Genomic DNA, 26117 nt, shown 5'->3' with positions numbered 1-26117 from the left:
AAGAATATTGAGGAAATGTAACTCATCCACGAAACAAGTGTCTTATAAGGCGCTTGTTCGCCTGATTCTTGACTGTTGTTCATCTGTCTCGGATGCTTATCAAGGGCTGATAGAGGAGATAGAGAAGATCCAAGGAAGAGCGGCGCGTTTCCTCATGGGATCGTTTAGCTGGCGAGACAGCGTTACGGAGATGCTAAACAAACTCCACTGGCAGACTTTACAAGAGAAACGTTGTGCATCACGGAGAGATTTACCATTGAAATTTCGGAACAGCATTTTTCAGGAGGAGTCAAACAACATATTACTTCCCCCCCCCCCCCCCCCTCACATACATCTCGCGTATTGACTACGACGAGAAAATTCGAGAAATTAAAGCCAATACAGAAGCTTACCGACAATCATTCTTCCGACGCACTATTCGCGAATGGAACAGGGTTGATCAGATAGTGGTACCTAAAGTATCCTCCGCCACACACCATTAAGTGGCTTGCGGAGTATAATGTAGATGTAGATGAAATTGCCGGGGAAAATAAATGTGTTTCATTACTTGTTGTACGCCCTCGTACAAGGATATAACGACAGGGCACCCTCCGGCAACAAATCTGAGTCTGTACGTGGTCTACAAGCGATCCCCTAATAGCGTTCAGGACATCAAGCAGCGTACCAGACGCCAGACGCACTACTGCCAGAGGCCTCATCGTTACAACTGAAGTTCCCTGACACAGGGTTGCCCCAGCGGCGGGAGTTATCTCTCTGGATAACGTCGATGGATGACAGTCCCTCTATAATCCCTCGAAGCTAGTCCGCCTGCTTAGCTGGGTGGTAACGTGTTCGCTTCCCATGCAAGCGGGCGTGGGTTCGATTCCCGGCAAGGTTGGAGATTTTCTCCGCTCGGGGACTGGATGTTGTGTTGTCCTCATTATCATTTCATCCTCATCACCGGCGCGCAAGTCGCCCAATGTGGCGTCGAATGAAATAAGACTTGCACTACGCTTCCGAACTTCCCCGACTAGGGGCCTCCCGGCCGACGATGCCATACGCTCATTTCATTTCATTTCCTTCGAAGTTTGTCGGCGAAGTTCTGGGTCACCGTATAAATCCGGCCAGGTGTGATAACAACACGAGGCACAAGTAACACTAATGCACTCTACCTGTCATGGAGGATTGCAGCTCTAATCATTCGTATACGAGCCGATGGTGCCTCGATGTACGTGTTGCACTGACATACGACTACGACGCTTCGCCATTTTCTCAGACAGTACATTTCCGGATTCCTTTGTAAGCTTCAGCTTGCACGCGCATGTGGCGAACGTGTTACCTTGAATTGCGTATGTGACTCGCCTATTTTTCGACAGGAATTAATGACTAAGTAGTCCTTCGATGCAGATGGGCGGGGAGAGAAAGGTGAGGCCAGATACCGCAGCAGTGAGGTAGGCGCTGATTCTCTTCTAAGCAATCCTCGACCTCCGTGGATCTGGTTTCTGACCTTCCCGGTAGGTAATTACCCATCAGACGCACATGTGGTTCCCGGCTGTCATTACGCTATCTGATCACGCTAGAGCTACGCGATGTATAAAAGACCGGGAGCAGATCTCGTCCGCACAGTCTACACTGCTAGCGCCTGCGACGTGACGGATGCAGACAATAAGAATATGAACAGGATTCTGGTGAGCAACATAGCCCGTAGTTCTTCTTCTCAGCGTTTATCCCGCGCTAGTAGGGTCCGCTTGTTGACACACCTGCCTCCATTTGGGTCTGTAAAGAGCATCTTCGTAGTTGGCATTAATGAATTCCATATCCTTCTTGATACGGTCCATCCATTGCGGTCGCCGTAATTTACGCGCGCAGCCGTATTTCGCGACAAAATACTCTTACTAGTCACTATCACATTGCTATACTCATAAAAATACATAAAATGATCTACAATAATGCGCCTGCAATAATTTTGGCATGCGAGAAGAAATAGTCCAACGAGAGGAAGAAGTTTATATTTACTGGTATTTTAACAATGACTACCGTGCAACTATTAGTTCACTAATGGTACTTTTATTTTCGATGGCAGAAAGCAAACATAAACAAGCAAAGAACTGATTTGAGTAGAGTCCATAATTCTACTACTTTTAATAGAGAAAGAAAGTTTTTAGATCAGGGGGTAGTGTTCGGCGAAACATCTTAACTTTTCCTTGCGTACGAAGCTTGCGCTGGGCAGCACGACGTCGGCGGGTTACGACGTTGTGAGGAGGATACAGGCAGTTTCGCTTGTTAATCTTCTCCGGCGAAAAGCGAACAAAGTTTCTCCACAGCTGTATCAGTAACCCAGTGGCGATTAACAAACCACAAGACGCTGGTAGGAGACCGTTGTTGACATGTCCCCTCTTGCAAAGCACATTACATAGACGGCGTTCGTTTGTACACATTGTGCACTGTCCGTGACGCTTTCGTCCATAACTACACAGTCCTTCACATTCATAGAGCCGTATCCACAAATACACAGTTCACAGAACTGTCCTTTTACGTGATGCATACCGTAAACAATGTCCACTCTGTTCTCGCCGTTCAAACTTCCGTAATGGCATTGAAAGTCAGATATACTGCACAGGTAACTAAAGTCTCCATTTTGCGGCTTGATTAAACGCGAAAGACAACAGTTGCATCACGTGAATATCAATGCCAGCAAAGTTAATTCGAATAAAAGCACTGCTCATGTCGGTCACAACAAAATCCTCTTAGCGGCGCTTTCACAGTCCGGCTTATTTGCTCCTAAAGCTCGCTGGCGATGGCATTACGTACCGCAGCGGTAAAGCGAACTGACATTCTCGTAGTTCGATATGACTGTCCAGACAATTCCGGGTGCTTTTCACAAAAACATAATATCATTTTCCCGCGCACGCTTCATAGACGCATCGTCCATCATACCTTCTATTACACATCCTCTGTTCGACTATCGATATCGCTATCGTTGTCCTCCGTCGTTGTCCTCTGTCTACAGATGTTATACCATTGTCGTAAATAACATAAATCTTTATAAATGTTCTTGACTGCATTTTTCACAATTAATAATAAACCAAAAAAAGAAATTTAGATACTTTCGCACAGCTACAAAGCAAGAAACCTATTTATCCACTGGAAAACGAAATAATCACAATTACATCTTTACATTTAAAACCCACAGTAGTACGTTTCATGATCATAATTATATATGCCGGTAGGAACAAAAGAAAAAAAAAATAGAAAACGAAAGAAAATCATGAAAAAAAATTTATGTGCGTAATTAGCAACGCCTTCATACACCGAGTCTGCTTTACTGCGCATGACGTGCCCGTACCACCTTAACCTGCCTTCCCGTAGTTTGTCTGAGCTGGGTGCAACTCCAAGTCGCTGTCGAGCGTCGGCGCTTGTTGCACGGTCAAATCGGGTAAGCCTGAGCGACCATCGGAGCATTCGCATTTCCATCACGCCCATGTTCTATAGTCTGATTTAAATTAGTTGGCGTCTGACGCTCAAGGAGCTAGACCAGGGCAGAAATTTTTTATAGGCTTAAAATGTTCCTTAGAGAATCTAGTTTTGACATTCATTGACATAAAGTGTACCATAAATGTTAAAATAAGTTAAAACCGCGATTTACTTCATGGAAGTCTGGAGCATCTGAGCGCTCGAATGCAGTCGACGTAATAATGTAAGTTACCTACTGGATATGGATCCTGTTAGTTTCGAATAGTCTCACAGAGGGCATTAGTATCAACTAAAATATTATTATTTAACAAAAGTTTTGTTCACAACATGGTTCGTATATAGTAAACAATCTTAAAGCACGTGCTTGTCTCGCATCTGCTTAACGTGTAATTTCGCTTATTTTTTATACGAAGTAAAATGCGAGTCTTAGAAATTGACAGACGTATATATACGGATAGAAAGGATCGAAATGTAATCCCAGCCGTGCAAAAACCGCTTCGTTTGATAAGCGGAGCCAGTTAATCGACATAATTTCGTCAAAGTGAGAGCGTTTCGACACAGCGAAAAAGAGGCCAACTGAACGGTGCTTGCATTGCCGATTAAAAGTTTGGTCAGTTTCCACACTACAAAACAGAGCTCGTATTTTCAAAACAACATTTTTCAGATTGGCGGGAGCTATAACTCGTGAAATATACACGCAATTACATTACACTTTTTCTTACTTATGAGTCGGCATTTTCCTCTACTCTAGTACGTGGGATTTTTGCGATACATTACAATTTCGATCTTTGATGCACGTTTTTATAACTACATTTTTGTCGAAAAAATTGCCTTTTATTTCAGAGTGCCACCATTCTGTTAGATACCACGTTAGACAAATTCATCAGTTTCAAAGCAGTTTGAAATTCTGTTCGAGATTGATTCAGAGCTCTTACCAACCACAGTTACACTTCACGAAGGCCTTTCGTCGATGTCGAGTAGTGTTCTGTGGGTGCAAGATTTCTTACTTAAAAAATACGTTATGAAATCTTAAGGGTGTACAATAATAGTCTAATGTCAGTTTTCTGATTTGTTTGCTATTTCACTGAAAAAATCCTGAATATCGGCCCAAAATCGAGCGTCATGCTACTCTATCCCCTTAAGGCTCGAATGTTCGATGTTGTTCCCTCAAGTACCACCTGCAAGCACCAGCCGTATCGCTTGACTCCCCTCAGTGGTAGAAAATCACTTTCAGGCCTCAACTGCGTACAAAAATCACGTGAAGATTCTGAAATTGAGCTATGGGATAAATGTCTATAGTGTGTTTAAGCATGCTGAAACCCTGTTCGTAGGTTTGGTTAGCACTTTTGTCAGGTTTTAGCTAGTAAAAAGTATGTGTTTAGAGACTGCATCGCCTGCAAAAATGAGGAAAATTTCTGAAATTCATTTCTGTATGTCTATATGCCTATATGTCTATAATGTCGTTAATGTCTTTAAGCGCGCCAGAAGTCTGGATTGATTTTCAATAGGGTCGGAGTTATGTTTGTTTTTGAAATAGTATTCTAGTCGAGTATAGGCAGGCACAACACTTAACCCTTCATTCACGGGGTGTGGTCTCCCAGACCGCTCCATAATTTTCGAAATCGCTCTCCACGTTCAGTTATGGCGGAATGCTTCTATACACCTACCCTCCTTAATTCCCTGTTAGCCAACTCTACAATGTTTTGTTGTCAGTTGCCTTATCGCATTCCTCTTTTATTGTTGCTGACACGTGTTAATGACACATGTTGGGGCTTCCTAGCCCGTATCTCGCAAACTGTTTTGTTATCGGTTGCCTTATCGCCTTCTTCTTTTTTTGTTGCTGACACATGTTAATGACACATGTTGGGGTCTCCTAGGCCGCACCTCGTAAACTATGTACCTGTTTTCTCTAGTTTGGTACAAAATCTGTTTCCATGAATGTGTCAGTTTTAAATATCCTAAGTTTTATGAAATTATTAGACGGTGGATGGAGGAAGACGTCAATGATACAGATCAAGAAACACACGAGAAAGATGGCTGTTTTACAATAGCCAGTGATCACACGTCTGCCAGCTAACAACAGGCTCATTCAGAGGAATGACAGTGGTGCTGGTCGCCTTCCTGTTTCTCCAATAAAACACTTAAAATGTCAGTGAAAATGAAATGCGTTTTGAGTGGCTGTAAAGAGAAATGTAGATTCTAGTGAAAATGAAACGCGTTTTGAGTGGCTGTAAAGAGAAATGTAGATTCTAGCATGCACTGAATCTCAGTTTTGCCGACTTCCTTTGTGTACCTATTGAATGGAACTTTTATGCGGAAGTTTAAACGCTGGAGTTTAGTTTTGTCTGAAAATGTACTTGCTACAGAGATACTATAATGTTTCAGACTGTAAAATTCATTTCTCCAACAGTTTGTGTGTACTATTCAGAAACCAGCGCAGAAATATGCGATTTTGTGTGATAAAAAGCAAAAGACTGCAGGCTTTATTTAATGGAATAAAATTAACAAGGAATATTTAAACAATGTTTAAACAGTTGTAGGAATAAATGTCATATAAATTAAATTAAATTTTCTAATTATTTATGCCTTACATCTTCCCAGGCTCTCCCGGTGGTATACGTTACCCAAAGCTCACCCCGTGATTAAAGGGTCGCAGCGGAAATGGCAACACAGTGGGAGCTAACAATGCCAGACCACACAGCTCCCATTAGCGTATTGCTGGCGCAAGCCGTCCAGTCAGCCACATGTCGGATGCAAACTAATTCAAATACGACTGTAGTGCAATCACAGAACAAAATCATTTACCCACAAACGTTCCTCCGTCAAACAAATGTTACGGTAAAAGCGTGACGCAGTTTTACGATCTCAGTTATCCACTGAGAAGAACGTGGGAAGTCATTCATTAAAACAAATTACTTTAAAATAGAAGTAGATGACCTTACGTTTGAAAGTAGGTCCGAAAAAAAGAGCTCCAGCGACAGACGTTACACACGAGGCGTAGTTCGTCACAAGGAAGTTAACTGATGAAATTACAGAGCGTATGTTTGAAAAAGAGATGTGTTGCATTGGAAAAGACGAGAAAATCATGAAAATAAGACCGCGTTCGGAGCTTTATCGACACTCATTCATCCCACGCACCATTCGCGAATGCAGCGGGGAAGGGGCAAAGTGTAGTGTTACCACAACTATCCTCCGCCACACACTATAAAGGGACTTGCAGAGTACAGATGTGGATGAATGAATCAAAAAGAGAGATGTGTTAGCAAGTGACGAGGTCACAGATCGAACTGGACGGCGGTTTAAGGAAGAGAACGGATGGCCTGAATTACAAGGGCGAAAACGGCCAGGAGTGTATTTGGTATATTACAAGTAAGTGGAGTTTTCGAAAATAAGCTTCTATTTGCCTGAAAAGTAGCATTTGCATTCACTGTATACAACTTGGTTAGACATACACCGGTGAGATGAGAGAGAGAGAGACAGACAGAGACAGAGAGAGAGAGAGAGAGAGAGAGAGAGAGAGAGAGAGAGAGAGAGAGAGAGAGTCAGTTAAAACAACAAATGGGTCAGGTAAGAGAGTGGAACAGAAGGCGCAGCTAAGGCAATCAGTAAAAGGATATGGATGACAGCGGAACATATAGCCAGCGGAATGGATGGTAGGTGTATTGAGACAGATCTTTTGTTCGTTTCCAACACACAGAAAAAATTGTTCAAATGGCTCTAAGCACTATGTGACTTAAAATTTGAGGTCATCAGTTCCCCAGACTTAGAACTACTTAAACCTAACCAACCTAAGGCCATAACACACAACCATGCCCGAGGCATGATTCGAACCTGCGACCGTAACAGCAGCGCAGTTCCGGACTGAAGCGACTAGAACCGCTCGGCCACCATGGCCGGCACAACAGACAGAAAAAGACCAAAGCGATGTCGTGGAAAGTTGGTAACTGACGCTGGAAAATGTACTGGAAGTAACGAGGAATGTGCGTGGCTGAGGGCTATAAGTCCTATAAATGGCCAGGGTTGCAGGCGGCGTTATCCTGCAACGAACATCACACAGTTAATGGTGATGATAGTGACAGTCAAGACGATGATGTCTCACGCAGACTAACAGAGTATTGGCGTTGTTATTTGACATTAGTAAATTAGAAGACATCTGTTACGAAATAGTCAATAAAGGAATTTTAGTAGTCTTGACGTAGAATTTTTATCCGCCCGTTTTAATAGAGTATTGCCCCCAAAATTTTCACCCAGTAAACCTTGCCTCTATCTCCTAACAGACTATCTTCGTTGTTAGTAGATTTAGTGGGATGGTACTCTTCTTCCAGAAATTGACAAGTTTGGAAAGGTTACTACAAATCATGTGGCAAATCTTCTTGAGCGCTGCCTTTTCAAGCTCTAGAGGTCATGATGTTCCTAGTCGAACGGAAGAGTTCTATCCACAGGAAATAAAGAGCATCAGTTAGAAAACATTGTTGTACTGAGCTCACATTCTTCATCTAAATGGGAAGTACTTAGATGTGGTGTCACACAAGGTGTTATCAAAAGTCCCTTTCTCTTTGATATTGTGATAAATAGCACATAAAAAGTACGAAGGGTGTTCAATAAGTAATGTAACACATTTTTATCTGGATTTTATCAGGATTCCAATGCACCATTTCCTACTCTTTGAGCTACAAAACTCTATTTTTCAACATAATCTCCGTTCAACGCGATGGCCTTACGCCACCTTACTGGAAGGGCCTGTATTCACACATGGTACCACTCTACTGGTCGATGTCCGAGCAAAAGTCTTGCTACCCAGTAACCTTCCCATCATTCAAATGCAACTTCCCGTGGAACACATCTTTCATTGAGCCAAATAGATGGAAGTTGGTAGGTGCGAGATCCGGGCTGTAGGGTGAACGAGGAAGAACAGTTCAATGAACTTCTGTGAGCTCGTATTGGGTGTGCAGACTTGCGTGAGGTCTAGTGGAGCAGCGAAATGTATGATTGTGATCCGTCGCGCACCTCGAACGAGAGCGTTCACACTTTCCAACATTGCAAGAGTCACAACTGTGTGTGGCCGACCGACACGCGGGAGATTGGACAGGTTTGAGCGACCTTGTTGACCGACGCCTCGCCCAACGACTCGACGTGCTTTTGTTCACTGCCAGCTCTGTAGATATTCTACAAGTGCCTGTGAATATCTGCGATGCTCTGGTTTTCAACAAAAAGAAACTCAATTACAGTTCTCTACTTAGAACGCATCTCCGCTACAGGTAACATTTTGAATGTAGCGATGCCACCTATCGGAGCTTTATGAAACTATAGTCAGTGCAGCAGGAATATTCCATGATGTCCCATAGCTAATTCTACATTTGCTCAAACGAAACGGGCAGAGAAAAAATGTGTTGCATTACTTACTGACCGTCCCTCGTATCTTTAACAAATGCTGTTGATGAAATTTTCGTGGAAGTTAATATTTGATTTGTACTCAGTTCACTGACATTAAACATGCGAACCTCTAAACAAACCTTTGTTTGCAAACCTAGTGTGGTCAGAAATAGTTGAGTAAAAACAATGGAATAATTTGCTTACTTTTCTCAATGGAGAGACATCTACAGACGTTAAAGTAACTTCTGGCGTGCCACAGGGGAGTGTTATGGGACCATTGCTTTTCACAATATACACTCCTGGAAATGGAAAAAAGAACACATTGACACCGGTGTGTCAGACCCACCATACTTGCTCCGGACACTGCGAGAGGGCTGTACAAGCAATGATCACACGCACGGCACAGCGGACACATCAGGAACCGCGGTGTTGGCCGTCGAATGGCGCTAGCTGCGCAGCATTTGTGCACCGCCGCCGTCAGTGTCAGCCAGTTTGCCATGGCATACGGAGCTCCATCGCAGTCTTTAACACTGGTAGCATGCCGCGACGGCGTGGACGTGAACCGTATGTGCAGTTGACGGACTTTGTGCGAGGGCGTATAGTAGGCATGCGGGAGGCCGGGTGGACGTACCGCCGAATTGCTCAACACGTGGGGCGTGAGGTCTCCACAGTACATCGATGTCGTCGCCAGTGGTCGGCGGAAGGTGCACGTGCCCGTCGACCTGGGACCGGACCGCAGCGACGCACGGATGCACGCCAAGACCGTAGGATCCTACGCAGTGCCGTAGGGGACCGCACCGGCACTTCCCAGCAAATTACGGACACGTTGCTCCTGGGGTATCGGCGAGGACCATTCGCAACCGTCTCCATGAAGCTGGGCTACGGTCCCGCACACCGTTAGGCCGTCTTCCGCTCACGCCCCAACATCGTGCAGCCCGCCTCCAGTGGTGTCGCGACAGGCGTGAATGGAGGGACGAATGGAGACGTGTCGTCTTCAGCGATGAGAGTCGCTTCTGCCTTGGTGCCAATGATGGTCGTAAGCGTGTTTGGCGCCGTGCAGGTGAGCGCCACAATCAGGACTGCATACGACCGAGGCACACAGGGCCAACACCCGGCATCATGGTGTGGGGAGCGATCTCCTACACTGGCCCTACACCACTGGTGATCGTCAAGGGGACACTGAATAGTGCACGGTACATCCAAACCGTCATCGAATCCATCGTTCTACCATTCCTAGACCGGCAAGGGAACTTGCTGTTCCAACAGGACAATGCACGTCCGCATGTATCCCGTGCCACCCAACGTGCTCTGGAAGGTGTAAGTCAACTACCCTGGCCAGCAAGATCTCCGGATCTGTCCCCCATTGAGCATGTTTGGGACTGGATGAAGCGTCGTCTCACGCGGTCTGCACGTCCAGCACGAACGCTGGTCCAACTGAGGCGCCAGGTGGAAATGGCATGGCAAGCCGTTCCACAGGACTACATCCAGCATCTCTACGATCGTCTCCATGGGAGAATAGCAGCCTGCATTGCTGCGAAAGGTGGATATACACTGTACTAGTGCCGACATTGTGCATGCTCTGTTGCCTATGTCTATGTGCCTGTGGTTCTGTCAGTGTGATCATGTGATTTATCTGACCCCAGGAATGTGTCAATAAAGTTTCCCCTTCCTGGGACAATGAATTCACGGTGTTCTTATTTCAATTTCCAGGAGTGTATATAAATGACCTAGTAGATAGTGTCGGAAGTTCCATGCGGCTTTTCGCGGATGATGCTGTAGTATACAGAGAAGCTGCAGCATTAGAAAATTGTAGCGAAATGCAGGAAGATCTGCAGCGGATAGGCACTTGGTGCAGGGAGTGGCAACTGACCCTTAACATAGACAAATGTAATGTTTTGCTTATACACAGAAAGAAGGATCCTTTATTGTATGATTATATGATAGCGGAACAAACACTGGTAGCAGTTACTTCTGTAAAATATCTGGGAGTATGAGTGCGGAACGATTTGAAGTGGAATGATCATATAAAATTAATTGTTGGTAAGGCGGGTACCAGGTTGAGATTCATTGGGAGAGTCCTTAGAAAATGTAGTCCATCAACAAAGGAGGTGGCTTACAAAACACTCGTTCGACCTATGCTTGAGTATTGCTCATCAGTGTGGGATCCGTACCAGATCGGGTTAATGGAGGAGATAGAGAAGATCCAAAGAAGAGCGGCGCGTTTCGTCACAGGGTTATTTGGTAACCGTGATAGCGTTACGGAGATGTTTAACGAACTCAAGTGGCAGACTGCAAGAGAGGTGCTCTGCATCACAGTGTAGCTTGCTGTCCAGGTTTCGAGAGGGTGTGTTTCTGGATGAGGTATCGAATATATTGCTTCCCCCTACTTATACCTCCCGAGGAGATCACGAATGTAAAGTTAGAGAGATTAGAGCGCGCACAGAGGCTTTCAGACAGTCGTTCTTCCCGCGAACCATATGCGACTGGAACAGGAAAGGGAGGTAATGACAGTGGCACGTAAAGTGCCCTCCGCCACACACCGTTGGGTGGCTTGCGGAGTATAAATGTAGATGTAGATTCCATACGTAAAAACGGCAACATAGTATTTTGGGGTAACTCAGCCAGGTTTTTTTGTTTTAAAAACTGACCATTACGAATTATTTGTGGGACGACCTTTTAAGAACGTCTTGTAGATCTGGGCATACTAGCTACTACTTCTCAGTATATTTGTTAGTTAATCAAATTTGTTTTCCTGATGCACTCAACAGCCCAAACATTATGATCACCTGCTTAGTAACTTTGGATTCGCCTGTGGAATGCAATACAACAACGATTATGCTCGAAAAGGATTCATCAGATCACTGGTATATTTTCGCAGGTATGTGGCAATAGATGGTTACGCACAAGTCATGCAACTCATGGAAACTAAGGGCCGGTGATTCGTGTGCATACGGTAGCGTCCGAGATGTGTTCCATCGGGTTCAGAAGAGGCGAATTTGGTGGGAAAGACATCAACGTCAGTTCACTATCGTGCTCGTCAAACCACTGTGATACGGATAATTATCCTATTGGAAGATGCCATTTTCATCGCCACCGGGGAAGACATCAGAGATGAAGGAATTCTGGTGTTCCGCAGTAGTGTTCCCGTATTCCACAGATGACATGGTGTCTTCGATTACAACCATAGGTTCTATCGAAGCACAGGTGGATTTTCCCCACATTTAGAGCCGTTGCAATTCATCACATGAAGTCTTCTTGTATCTTTCCACAGTCACTCAACTTCGACATCTTACGGTACACCACAGCATTATCAGCAAATAAACCCAGATTGCTACCCACCCTCTCCACCAGATCACTTATATATATAGAGAACAACAGCGGTCTTATCGCACTTCTCTGGGGCACTCCTGACGATTCCCTTGCCTCGCCATCGAAGATAACATACTGGGTTCTATTCCTTAAGAAGTGTTCGAGCCACTCACATATCTGTGGACTTGTTTCATATGCTCGAATCTTCGTTGGCAGCTTGGAACGGGGTACTGTGTCAAATACTTTTCGGAGAAATAGAAATATGGAATCTGCCTGTTACCCTTTATCAATAGTTCACAGTCTATGATGTGAGGAAAGGGCAAGCTGAGTTTCGCAGAAGCGATGCTTTCTAAAACCGTGCTGATTCGTGGACGTAAGCTTTTCGGATCACTAGGAAATTTATTATATTCCTTCTACTATGTACCTGTTACAACAAGGAAGTTGAGTTTTCGGATCAGGTGAGACGATTCCATTGATTCACAGTTCAGTTGAACCACTCCGTGCCCACTTCAGTCGGGATTGGCGATATCGTTTGCTCAGCATGGGAACACCTTGGGTCATCTCCTGTGGTGCTCCATCTTCAACAATGTTCGCTGTACGGCGTGCTCCAAAACACTTGTAACTGGATCAACAAGATATTCTGTCGTCAGACTCGCCACATATCGTCACCTATCTTGCTTTACAGACCGGGAAGCTTCCAACCGCCACGTTCTGTGATGGGGCATGGACGTCCAACTCCCTGTTGTCTTCGTGTTGCGTTTCCGTCCTTCAGCTGCTCTCCACAGATGTTCGCAACGGTATTGAACATCCTGCCGTCTTCGCCAGTTCAGAGGTGCTCGTACCCAGGCTGTCCTTTGGCTGAAGTCGTCGATGTCAATGGATTTCCCCATTTGCGGCCCATACCGTCGCTAGAATGATTCCCTATTCGTCTGCCTTGCCGCCTCAAGTAACTGTAACCGAGACCCACGAGAAAGTTAGGCCGTGGCGCGTATGTCACAGCAAAGCACGTGACAATTCAGGTCTTACGAGTGCCAGCAGCTGTCTCCGGCAGGGAGCAAGTAACTACGCTGAAGAGCCAAAGAAACTGGTACCCTTGTCTAATATCGTGTAGGGCCCCCGCCAGCACGCAGAAGTGCCGCAGCATGACGTGGCATGGACTCACCAATGTCTGATGTAGAGCTGGAGGGAACTGATACCATGAATCCTGCAGGGCTGTCCATAAATCCGTAAGAGTACTAAGGGGCCTGAGGTATCCCAGATATGCTCAATAATGTTCACGTCTGGGGCGTTTGGTGGCCAGCGGAACTGCTTAAACTCAGAAGAGTGTTCCTGAAGCAACTCTGTAGTAATTCTGGACGTGTGGAGTGTCACATTGTCCTGCCGGAATTGCTCAAGTTCGTCGAAATGAACAATGGATATGAATGGATGCAGGTGATCAGACGGGATGCTTACGTATGTGTCACCTGTCAGAGTCGTACTAGAAGTATCAGCGCTCCCATACCACTCCAACTGCACACGCCCCACGCCATTACAGCGCCTCCACCATCTTGAACAATCGTCTGCTGACATGCAGGGTCCATGGATTCATGAGGTTGTCTCCATACCCGTAGGCGTCCATCCACTCGTTACAATTTGAATCGAGACTCGTCTGACCAGGCAACATGTTTTCAGTCATCAAAAGCCCAATGTCGGTGTTGATGGGCCCAGGCGATGTGTAAAGCTCTGTGCGGTGCAATCATCAAAGGCACACGCGTCAGCCTTCAGCTACGAAAATCTATATCGATGATGTTTCGTTGAATGGTTCGCACGCTGACAGTTGTTGTTGGCCCAGAATTGAAATCTGCAGCTATTTGCGGAAGGGCTGCACTTCTGTCACGTTGAGCGATTCTCTTCGGTCGTCGTTGGAACCGTTCTTGCAGGCTATTTTTTCCGGCAGCAGCGATGTTGGAGATTTGATGTTTTATCGGATTCCTGACATTCACGACACACTCATAAAATGGTCGTACGGGAAATTCCCCACTTCATCACTACCTCGTAGATTATGTGTCCCATCGCTCGTGCGCCGACTATAACACCACGTTCAAACTCACTTCAATCTAAGCTGCCACTGTAGCAGCAATAATCGATCTAACAACTGCACCAGACACCTGTTGTCTTATATTGGCGTTGCCGACCGCAGCGCCGTATTCTGCCTGTTTACATATATCTGTATTTGAATACTGATGGCTACACCAGTTTCTTTGGCGCTGCAGTCTATTTCAGACAAGTTTAACAATTCTTGACTGTGCATTTAAATGCGTGCAAGCTCTCGATAACATACGACAAAGTTAATGCCTTTAGTGGGTATCTTTTCACTGACATATTGATTTCCTGTGGGCCCTGCACGGGGCCGAGCGTTCGCGAGGTATTGCGGACAAGCCGACTAGTGTGACGTTGCGGGGCCCGTCTTTCTCGCTGACGTCGACCGCAACGCCACAACGTGATAATCGGTCTCGCCGTGAATATGGTGGTGATATTTTGGTGCTTGAGTGCATTACATCTGCTACATCTCCACAGTATGGGTCTCCAGAACGAGTTCTTTGAGTAAACTATCTAAGACAAAAACGTTGCGGTCGTCAGGAATCGGTCACTTCTCGTACATGTACGTCTACATGTTTACTCCGGAATTCGCAATTAAGAGGCTGGCAGAGGGTTCATCGAACCACCTTTAAGTTACTTCTCCACCGTTCAGCTCTCTAACAGAGCGCTGGAAAAAACGAAGACTTAAGTCTTTCCGTGCGAGCTCTGATTTCTCTTGTTTTATTATGATGATCTTTCTCCCTATGTACGTGGACAACAAAATATTTTCACACTCTGAGGAGAAAGTTGATGATTGAAATTCCTTGAGAAGATTCCTCTGCAATGAAAAACCCTTTTGTTTTACTGATGTCCACGTCAAATGCTGAATCATGTCAGAGACACTTTCTCCCCTATTTCGCGATAATACAAAACGAGCTGCCCTTCTTTGAACTTTTTCGATGTCCTCCATCAATCGTATCTGGTAAGGATCCCACACCACACAGCAGTACTCCAGAAGAGAGCGGAGAAGCGCAGTGTAGGCAGTATCTTTAGAAGTCATTTTACATTTTCTAAGTCTTCTGTCAATAAATCAAAGTGTTTGGTTTGCTTTCCCCACAACATTATCTATGTGATTGCTAAAGTTTAAGTAATTCGTAACCGTAAATTGTAAGTATTTAGTTGAGTTTACAGCCTTTATATTTGTGTGATTTATCGTGTAACTGAAATTTATTGGATTCTTTTTAGGGCTAATGTAGATGACTTCACACTTATCATTATTTAGAGTCAATTACCACTTTTTGTACCGTACAGATATCTTCTCTAAATCATTTTGCAATTCGTTTTAATCATCTGATGGCTTTATATGATGGTAAATGACAACTTCATCTGCAAACAGTCTAAGAGTACTGCTCCAATTGTCTCTTAAATCGTTAATGTAGATCAGGAATAGCAGAGGAACTACAAAATTTTCGTGGGGAACTCCAGATATTACTTCTGCTTCTATGTCTTTCCGTCAATTACTACATACCGTGACCTTTCTGACAGGAAATCTCGACTCCACTCACAGAACTGAGGCGGTACTCCATAGAAAAGTAAATTATTTAGAATTCGCTTGTGAGGAACGGTGTCAAAAATCTTGTGGAAATCTAAAAATATGGACTAAGTCTGACGTCGCCCGTCGATAGCTCTCATTACTTCGTGAGGATAAAGAGCTAGTTGTGTTTCACAACAACGATATTTTCTTAATCCGTATTGGCTGTTTGTCAATAAATCGTACTCTTCGAGGTACCCATAACGTTCGAACGCAGTATATATTCCAAATTCCTACTGCAAATACACGTTACTGGTTTAGGTCTGTAATTCAGAGAGTTAATCCTAATTCCTTTCTTGGATACTGGTGTGATTTGTGTAACTTTACAGTCTTTGGGTACGGATCTTTCTACGAGAGAGCGGTTGTGTGTGATTGCTAAGTATGGAGGCATCGTATCAGCATCCTCTGAAAGGAACCTGACTGGACTTGCCTTTCTTAAGTGTTTGAAGCTGCATCGATACACCGAGGGTATTTGCTTCTGAGTTGCTCATGTTAGCAGTTGTTATTGATTCGAATTCTGGAGTAATTACTTCGTTTCGTTCTGTGAAGGAATTTCGGAAAACCATGTTTAGTAACTCTGCTTGAGTGGCAGTCTCATCAGTAATATCACCATTAATATCGCGTAGTTAAGGTATTGCTATGTTTTGCCACTGGTGTACTGTGCAGATGCCCAGAATCTCTTTGGATTTTCTGCCGGATTTCGAAACAGAGTTTCGTTGTGGAAACTATTAATAACATCTTGCATTGTAATTGGATTTAAATTTCGAGTTTCTGTAAAACGTGGGCAATCTTGGGAATTTTGCGTTCTTTTAACTTTGGCATGGTTTTTGCGCTGCTTCTGTAATGGTGTTCTGACCTATTTTGTGAACCATGGAGGATCAGTACCATCTCTTAATAAATTATTTGGTATACGTCTCTCAATTGCCGTAGATCATGTTTCTTTGAATTTAAAACATATCTGATCTACGCTTACATAGTCAGACTGGAAGGAGTGGCTCTTAGGAGGGTGTCAAGCGAGTTTTTATCTGTTTTTTTAAAAAATAGATTTATTTTGCGTATAGTTTTGTTATCGTGCATTTAAGCATAAAAGTCGTTAGATGATTAGAATTCTATAAAAAACTATCCTCCAGTGACGATGATGGAATATTTATAGTTTTTGGGTCCTGTATTTCATTTGACCTACGAACGTAAATCTTACATTTTCTCTGGCTTTGTGTTCAGGTGGAGGTAACTTTTCCTTTTTTTTTGTACAGGTGCTGGGTGCGGCTGTTGTGTTGGCAGTGCAGCTTATGGCGTGCCATGGAGTCATATTGGCGGGCCCCCCGTTCACTCTGTACGGCCCCAACGGCACGGTGATCTACAGTCCACCACAGCATAACCTTTACAACCCCTTCCTCAACCCTCAACGCGAACTGCTGCTTGCTTCTCAATCCGCCTATCCTCAGTCTGGCTATGTGCAGATCGCCTACCCTCAAATCGACTACTTTGGATGAAGGGAGGTGGGACGCTCCTGACGTGGTCAGAAACGGAAATGAAATTTCCCATCGGCCTGCGAGTCACCACTGCAGACCTCCACTCCGCACTCAAACTGCAGAATACGATTGACATTCTACTTCCCTGTCTTAGTAAACATCTTATTTAACTGAAATCTCCTGTCGCAGGTCGAGTAACGCGTGCCACAATAGTAATAAATGCTTTTACACATAGTGTTGTGTTTTATTTATATGACTTTGTAACGTCCCCCTTCCTAACAGGCCTGCTGTATTGCGATATAACTGACCGCGATCGTATATACCTAATGAAATTTTATAGTGAGTAAGGTTATCGTTATCGAAGGAAAATAACATCGGTTAGTTGGAGGAAAGTGTACAACAGACTCTTCTGAAGGAAGAATCTATTCTAAACTTAAGCTAAATACTGACGATAGTTTTGAAATGGATGGAATATAGTGCAATCGCTCACGAACCGCACAAGGGAGAAAAGAGTACCACATAATATTTGCTACAAAAATCACTGATAATACAAAGAAAACACTGATTAGCTATAATGGGTATAATTAAACGGTCGCCAGCGCGCTAGGGCAATGAATATACTGAATCTTAAGAAAGGTAATGGCAAAAAAATTTAAGCAATAATCACTGGCGTGGCAACAGAAGGTTGTCACACTTTTCCACAGCACAACAGCTCACGAGAAAATAAATGAATCAGAAAGCACTGAATTTGCAGTTTCTTATTCTGAAATACAAAATTTTGAAAGTAACGTTAAATGGAGTTACTGGTTAAATAAATGACTGGCTTAATTTAAACTTTATTATGTAAAAAATGACTTTTAGCAACCTCAGTCTAACGTAAAGCAAAATTTAGAAACAGGCAAGCAATTTACTTCTGATTACTGAAAGACTGAATTGAATTTACTTCAAGCAAATGAGCAACTGATTTTACTTTTAAAATAACAACTATAAAGTACATACCAAGCTATCAGAAGTCAGTCGCTAAGCTAACTACAGAATAAATGAAATGTGGACTGTTAATTTGTACTGTATCCTTAGTTATTAGTTTTGCCAGTGCAATTTTACGTTCCTTTAAGTAAATGAAGTTAATATTAAAATTAGAAAATTAGTTTAATGATTGCATGGAAAGAAAAAGGGGCCCTGCCTGGTAATAATGTCTGAGGACAATGATAAGACAGGTGCCCTACAAGTTTTAACTATTGTAAGTAATTATTCAAGTTAGTAGTACTTTGTGAAAGAAATGGAACTGGATAAAGCCTCTACATTCCTACATCTGTCATTTAACAGTCTTACGATGTAGTAGCTGTGCGGACAACCAAAAATGTAGCCGACGACAATGCTGAGCTGCCGTTGTTGCTGCTGCTGCTGTTTGAGAAACCCGAGTCGTCTCCAGAGCCACGGACAATTATGGGACAGGCAACAGTTGGAATTGTAGCTTTCTCCGCCTGTCCACTCCTACCGCGCTCTCAGTATTCGCGGGTTAGCGAATCAGGTGCGTCTACACTGTCGCGTGCGCCCAACAAACACTTCCGCACTCTTTCATGACTCAAGCTGCTCTGCCTCCTCTCTGCTCGCAACGCGACAGAGACTCTCCATACGCAAAGGTAAACAACGACAGAGCTACTACCATTTCGTCGTTGCTATCGATACATTTAAACAAAGTTTCCTTGGCCATTTCGCAGCAATTTACAACATTTTGATTATAATTACAATCAATTATGTAGAGTCAGAAATAAATACACTGTTACATCTAATACTTATTAAACATAGTTTCTGTAATACAACTTATAGGTTCAGAATCAGAAGTACAGTACAAGTTATCAACGGATATTAAACGGCGAAAATTTTGTTTGGTGGCACTTTATCTGCTTTTTCGGTGTTACAAATTATCCTACACATCCCAATAGACAGGGATGTTTCCCACTGTTATTTCCGTTCTCTGGGCTGAAGCACCATGATTTACTGCCACGGGAAACGCTAAATGATTTATTAAAAATGCTTTTAGAAACTTTAAGTAATGTTTCATACATAAAAAGAAAACCTAGCGTACACACATAAAGCATGCAACATGTCAGTGAACTACATTAAGACTGGATTTACGCACGCAATGTTGAGAACAACATGTGGGATGATTGTGTAAGTGAATGAGCGAGCCATTTCTGCTGGATGTGGCAGAACTGTTAAACTCGAACCGCTCATTATTGCCAGGTGGTGCTGGTGCTGGTGGCTATGGTTATTCTGTTGGTGAAGGGTTCGGAGATCAGTTTTGTGTTTTAAAACATATAAACTTCATTTGTTAGTTTTGGAAAATACATGACGCGATCATAAATTGGTAAATTTCATTCTTTATGAAACAACTTAGTAATTTATATGCACTGCAAGAGAGACCTTCTGAAAAAGTTTGTTTCATATAAAGCTCTGGAGAAAGCATCACCGCATAAGGCTGCCAGACGATTTCAAGACAGCTGAGAATTAAAGATTTTGGAGGACGATTTTAACTCAAGAAGAGCACAGATTTGGCGCGATACATGTTAAGATGATGGATACTCACTGACACTAAAGATGTGAGTTCTGAGCTATTATCGTGGTTTAGCTGAAGTTTGACCTGTTCACTGAACACACCTTAGGTTACACAGCAAGACTGTAAGTACAAGAGCTCAGATGACTGTTTACAGAGCCGTCGACGGAAGCTTATATCGGTCTGTCAGGTGTGTAACATCCTCGTTGCACAATTGCCAATTGTGCAGTGATTGGAAGGTATTACTGAACTGAACATTTTAGTCTGAAAATCAGTTCAGGTCTCCCCTCTCTAAATGTATTTTAGCAAACGTTCTTTCTAGAAAGGAAACTTCACTACATCATTTCGTTATAACTAATACAGAACTTTTTCAGTGTACCTTTGAATATGAATGAAATATTTTGTTAAAATCCAACCAGAAATTTTAACGAAAGAGATAATACTAGAAAAGGCGGGTACTATTTTTCTTACGACTTATAATTAGGTTGCACTCACTGAAATAAAGTGTAAATGTGTTGCAGTTAATATTTTTAGGAGTGATTTAGTAGGGAAGTGTTATTAACAGTTCAAGTCTACGGGTTTGATTTCAAAAGACAATAGGGAGATAAAAACAATTGCCCCAGAGGTACTGGTGTTGGTTCAAATGGTTCAAATGGCCCTGAGCACTATGGGACTCAACTGCTGAGGTCATTAGTCCCCTAGAACTTAGAACTAGTTAAACCTAACTAACCTAAGGACATCACAAACATCCATCCCCGAAGCAGGATTCGAACCTGCGACCGTAGCGGTCTTGCGGTTCCAGACTGCAGCGCCTTTAACCGCACGGCCACTTCGGCCGGCTACTGGTGTTGGTTAGTGTCCAAGCTTACTACAAAATACACTAAGTTCACTCGTTTTACAAACTGTATACAGTCAGTGCTAGAAAACGTTAGAGATAAAACTGTGGTTTACTACTCCATTAACAGTTTCATGTGAGTTAATTATTAGATTAGTGTGCTTATAGTGATTCTTGAATTGTGTTGCAGTTGGTCAGAATTGATCTAACAGTAAGTGATCAGTGTTTTTGACGGAAACTTCAACCAATCCTTTATTCTTTTGACTTTATGGATATACATAATTTTGACGCTACTTTCTAGATATTAGTTTCAATTAAAGGCACTTGTACATTGATCATATATTTTGTGAGTGCGTAAGAGGTGGTTTTGTTGCTACACAATACTCATAATACGCTTAATTACTATTTCTGGACTGAATTCACTAGTCATTGACTTAGTGTGTCGTTGAGTAATACTTTCGCCGGCCTGAGTGTCATACCTAAATTTTATGCGGGTTATGATTATTATTTGAGCTATTCTACAAGCGACAGCACAACATCTAATCATTAAATTATTTATTTTACATTTTATTTTCTGTTACATACACGATACAGACCAAGAAGTGTTACAAACATCAAAACGTTTCTCAACTGAGAACTGTAGAGAGAACCCATAAAACCCCTTCCGTTTAAGTTCCCAACGTCCACTCCAGACTTCCACGTCTTGCAGTTGTTAGCACCTACAATATAAAAGCCTTGATGGATAGTTTTATGGGGAGCAAATATGGTTTGGGTTTTGATGGATAGTTTTATGGGGAAGAAATATGGTTTGGTTGTTCACCAACGCAGCCCTTGCCCTCACAACCAAATGTGTTGCGGGCCACACAAAGATGGAGAATAAAATGGTCTGTGAGTGTCAGGTTTGAATTTCAGATCTCACAAAAGCTCACAGTAGGTGTGAACATCCATTTTTTCCCTGTAACTCTGTATTGGATTAGTAGAGGTCCTCACATATCCCAAAACGCTGCTATCGTCAACTTTCTTGCAAAAGCTTGACGTTTGATCCTTTTTTTCTGTAGGAGCAGTAGGATGTTTCCAAAGCATACCCTGTCGCTTAGTCCATGGTCTGTAGTTACTGGCCACGTTCATTAACGTTTAATAAAGCGACTGAGAAAGTATTTTTGCTGCTCTTAAAAATGTCTTAGATGCGATTTTGACACTTCCAAACGTTTCTGTTTTTGTTTGTCTGCCAGCTGGCTCGATACATAACGACGTCAAACTTTGCGATGGTTTACAGTTTAGTGCATCTGGTGAACCGTGGGTAGTGTTCAAAATATGCAAAATTTCATAAATTCTGGCACGATGACCCTTATGAATCATTTTCTTACGTGTCTCCGATGTTCCTGTCCGTTTTCTAGGTCGGTGGCTCGCTCGAACGCTCTTCGTCTCAGACGTATACACGTCCAGTTTTACGAGTAAAGTTGTTTATTCGCTCCTCAAGTTTTCTTTCGCTATCACGGTTATCACCAAGCTGCAGCTGAATTCTGTGAATAATTTCCTCGGTTTTTGTCCATTCAGAATACAGGAAAAGAATCACTCCCCTTACTTCTTACTTGGTGCTTACGAACAACGGCGCACACGAAATAAAAAGTTATCACTATCAATTAAAGTGTTACCTGAAGTAAGAAAGGTAACGCCCAAGAACAACGCTGAAATTAGGGAATGTCATTGTTGAGTCAATACTGTAAATCTATGGAGCATAAAACAATTGCCTTTAATTACTCACTTGCCTCGTACGTGTTCGTTTTGGCAAATCAGTAGAAGCTGAAAGAGCACGAAATATTAGCTTTTTATGATGTACACCAATTTTCACTTACAGAAATGAGGAATACATCTTTAATTTGTCCATTGTTGTCAGGGTGGTTGCCCTAACTGTATTACTTTCGTGAAAAAGAAAAGAAACCGCTTTCAGAAACAAACTGTGACCTTTTGTTTCAATGCACGATGCATTTCGAACCTCATAGTCAGGTACTTAAGCATCATTGTACATAATTTTTATCATAAGAGGTTACCACTGGTCCAATTAAGCAAACATTTGTGTATAACAATCGTATACACTGTGTAGTAATATACCATTTTCATACAACTGAGACAGGAAAGACAGTCGCTGTCTCCAGCAGCGGTTACAAAGTTTTTATGCACAGCATGTATAAACATGTTTACATGCTTACAAGCACTTCTAGTTTCACAACACATTTGCACAAAATATGAGCAGGTCAAAGAGTTGCAAAACGATTTTTTTTCTGTGGATCAGATGTAGCGTGTGCTGAGAAATGTTTATAATCGTTAAATTCTATTTTCCTTAGAAGAATATAATTCAGGTAAGTCATAAATTTACGTCACTAAGCATGTTTATTTTATGTTTTTACAACGGTCATCATGCTAATGTATATCCTCAACATTCCACTGTTTTCTCTTATAATGCTGCAACGGATGTTATTTCACGTTTTCGTGAAGTTTGAGAACGCATTGCATTCCTTTAACAAACTCAGCCGTGGAGTGGAATGGCGGACCTAAGAGAGTAAGAACAACAGCGTCATTCACAGTTCAAATAATTACAACACTTTATTTAATAATACATGTAGCAAAATGTGGCAAGACATTAAACCACTGCAGCTTATTGAGTCAGTGAGATGACACTGACGAATTATTGCCAGAAAATATTACTACAATTGTTTGAATTATTTCTCATAAATCGTATAAGCTTCTACTTAAAATCTGAAATTATTTAGAACTGTTAAGTTGATGAATTTAACAAATGTAAAAGCAAACAAAATTCAGAATCTTAAGAACTTTGGTTTAAAGCAGTTGGTAGCTGCATGAACAAATGTAAAGTTTAACTCTTAAGAAACAACTGAATGAAGAAGTTTTTAGTTATCAGTCTTCTGACTGGTTTGATGCGGCCCTCCACGGATTCGTCTTTGTGCCAACCTCTTCACTTCAGAGCTCAGAGCAGCACTTTAAGCGTACTCCCTCAATTATTTTCTGGATGCATTCCAGCCTCTGTCTTCCTCTACATTTTTTACACTATACAGCTCCCTCTATTACCATAGTTAATCCCTGATGTCTTAACAGATCTCTTTTCATCCTGTCCCTTCTCCTTGTTATTGTTTTCCACATATTCCTTTCCTCTTCGATTCTACGCAGAACCTCCTCAGTCCTTACCTTATCAGTCTCCTCTAGTACCATATCTCAAATGCTTCGAATCTTTTTTGTCCTGGTTTTCACACAGTCCATGTTTTAAACCATACAGTGCTGTGCTCCAAACGTTAATTCTCAGAAATTTCTTCCTCAAATTAAGGTCTATGGTTGATAGTAGTAGAATTGTCTTGGGCTTGAATTCTCTTTTTGCCAGTGTTAATCTGCTTTTGATGTCCTCCTTGCTCCATGCGATATTGGTTATTTGGTTGCCTTAGTAGCAGAATTCCTTAACTTCATCTACTTCGTGACTGTCAACACTGACGTTAAGTTTCTCGCTGTTCTCATATCTACCACTTTTTATTAGTTTCGTCTTTTTTCGATTTACTCTCAATCCCTATTCTGTACTCATTAGACTGCTCAGTATCTTCAGCATATCATGTAATTCTACTGCACTTTCACTCATGATAGCAATTTCATCAGGGAATCGTATCATTGGTACTCTTTCATCCTGAATTTTTATTCCACTCCTGAACCTTTCTTTTATTTTCATTATTTCTTCTTCGATGTGAGATTAAACAGAAGGGACGAAAGACTACGTCCTTGTCTTACACCTTTTTTAATTCGAGCACTTCGTACTTGACCTTCCACTTATTATTCCCTCTTGGTTCTTGTACATGTATGTTACCCATCTCTCCCTGTAGCTCATCCCTATTTTCCTCAGAATTTCGAACATCTTGCACCATTTGACACTCCGTCGAACGCTTTTTCCAGGTCGACACATCCTATGAACATGTCTTGATTTTTCTCTAGTTTTGCTTCCATTATCAGTCGCAACGTCAGAATTGCCTCACTGGTGCCTTTACCTTTCCTAAAGTCGAACTGATCGTCACCTAACACATCCTCAGTTTTCTTTTCCATACTTCTTTATACTATTCTTGTCAGCAACTTGGATAGATGAACTGTTAAGCTGACTGCATGATAATCTCGCACTTGTCAGCTCTATAAAAAACTAAAACTAAAATTAGATTACACAATTACAGGCCGATTAACGCACAAAGCAATACACCATTAGTAGAAGGCCCAGAGAGGGGAGTGATGGTAAAATCGGCAGGCTCAACTAGAAAGGCTTACTTACACAGAAGGCCTTTTAAGATTCGTCACTAGCCACAATAAAAGTGACCTAAACATTAATAAAAAAATCAAGAGATCATTTCATAATAAACCAGGCAGTGACGGGCTTAAGTAACTGGCCTAAATATGTTGCCAACTAGCATCAAAATTATAATTACATTTTGGGCGAATTTTCAGGGAATTGTTACTAGTAAAAAGCAATTAGAAAAACTCGGCTTACTACTAACGACCGTTAGGTAAGGGTAAGCAGTAGACCCCTGGATGTCACACCATGTTCATACTCTGGTCGTAGTTTACTCATACCGATGAATCAAGGAAATAATAAGCGGCCAGAAAGCTTAATCAGTATGCTTACTTAAAGCTGCTTATTCAATTAACAAGGACAGCGTTTTAAATTTCAAGGCCCTTAAAATAACGTATAATAAGACAGCCGTTACGGGGTGTACCACAATACCAATTAAAGAAGCAGAATAGTTATTTGGAATCACGAATTCTCTCGGAAGTAGAACAATTTCGGCAGCGAACAGCCTTTGACCTATTCGTGTGGAACGCCTTGCGGCCCAACGAGCAAAACAGTTCGAGCACAAGATTCATATAAAAGGTCAAAGTCTCAACTCACTGGGGCAAGGTTCTTGGTAACTGTCAGGCAGAGCAGTCTGTTGTGTTTTTGCTGTCCTTAGAGCCAAGCAAATTGTCAGTTTTACATCGGCGTACAGCGTTGGAGAAGTAATCGCAACAAGCAGAAGAGGTCGATTGTTCGGCCAAAAACGTCGACATCCAAAAAACCGGAGGAAGTAGGGCCGTAGACAGGACAACAACAGAGTCAAGAAGAAGAAATCCCTTATCCGGACAGATACTGGGCCGATGGCTATCTGGTGTTTATCCAACGTGCTGTTGATGACTGGATTGAGATTCATGGGTATATGACAGAAGATCTCCGTTTTGGATGCAAAATCACACCGATGGATAACGATAACTCACTTGAGATCCGGACATTGTGTTCGAGTGACCAGGACAAATTGAGGAAGGTGGTGAAGGACTATATTATTGAGGATCCAATTACGACAGTCCTTCAGAAGAAGACATTACAAGGTATGGATCTACAAGGCGGGCTAACGTGGGTGTTCGACGATAAAACTGTTCGACAGGAGCTGTTGA

General features: G+C 42.5%; 1 protein-coding gene across 1 annotated transcript; it reads left to right on the top strand.

Moving 5' to 3' along the window:
* Positions 1–1549: 1549 nt before the first annotated feature.
* LOC126456167 (uncharacterized) lies at positions 1550–17490 on the top strand. Its single transcript, XM_050091921.1, has 2 exons — positions 1550–1667; positions 17038–17490. Exons 1-2 carry the CDS (start codon positions 1569–1571, stop codon positions 17275–17277), a joined length of 339 nt encoding a protein of 112 aa, XP_049947878.1. The 5' UTR covers positions 1550–1568; the 3' UTR covers positions 17278–17490.
* Positions 17491–26117: the final 8627 nt, after the last annotated feature.

This window comes from Schistocerca serialis, chromosome 2, assembly GCF_023864345.2.
Source record: "Schistocerca serialis cubense isolate TAMUIC-IGC-003099 chromosome 2, iqSchSeri2.2, whole genome shotgun sequence".
Taxonomy (NCBI): domain Eukaryota; kingdom Metazoa; phylum Arthropoda; class Insecta; order Orthoptera; family Acrididae; genus Schistocerca; species Schistocerca serialis.
Note: the sequence above shows the minus strand (reverse complement) of the source record. Positions and strands in the feature narration are given on the sequence as shown.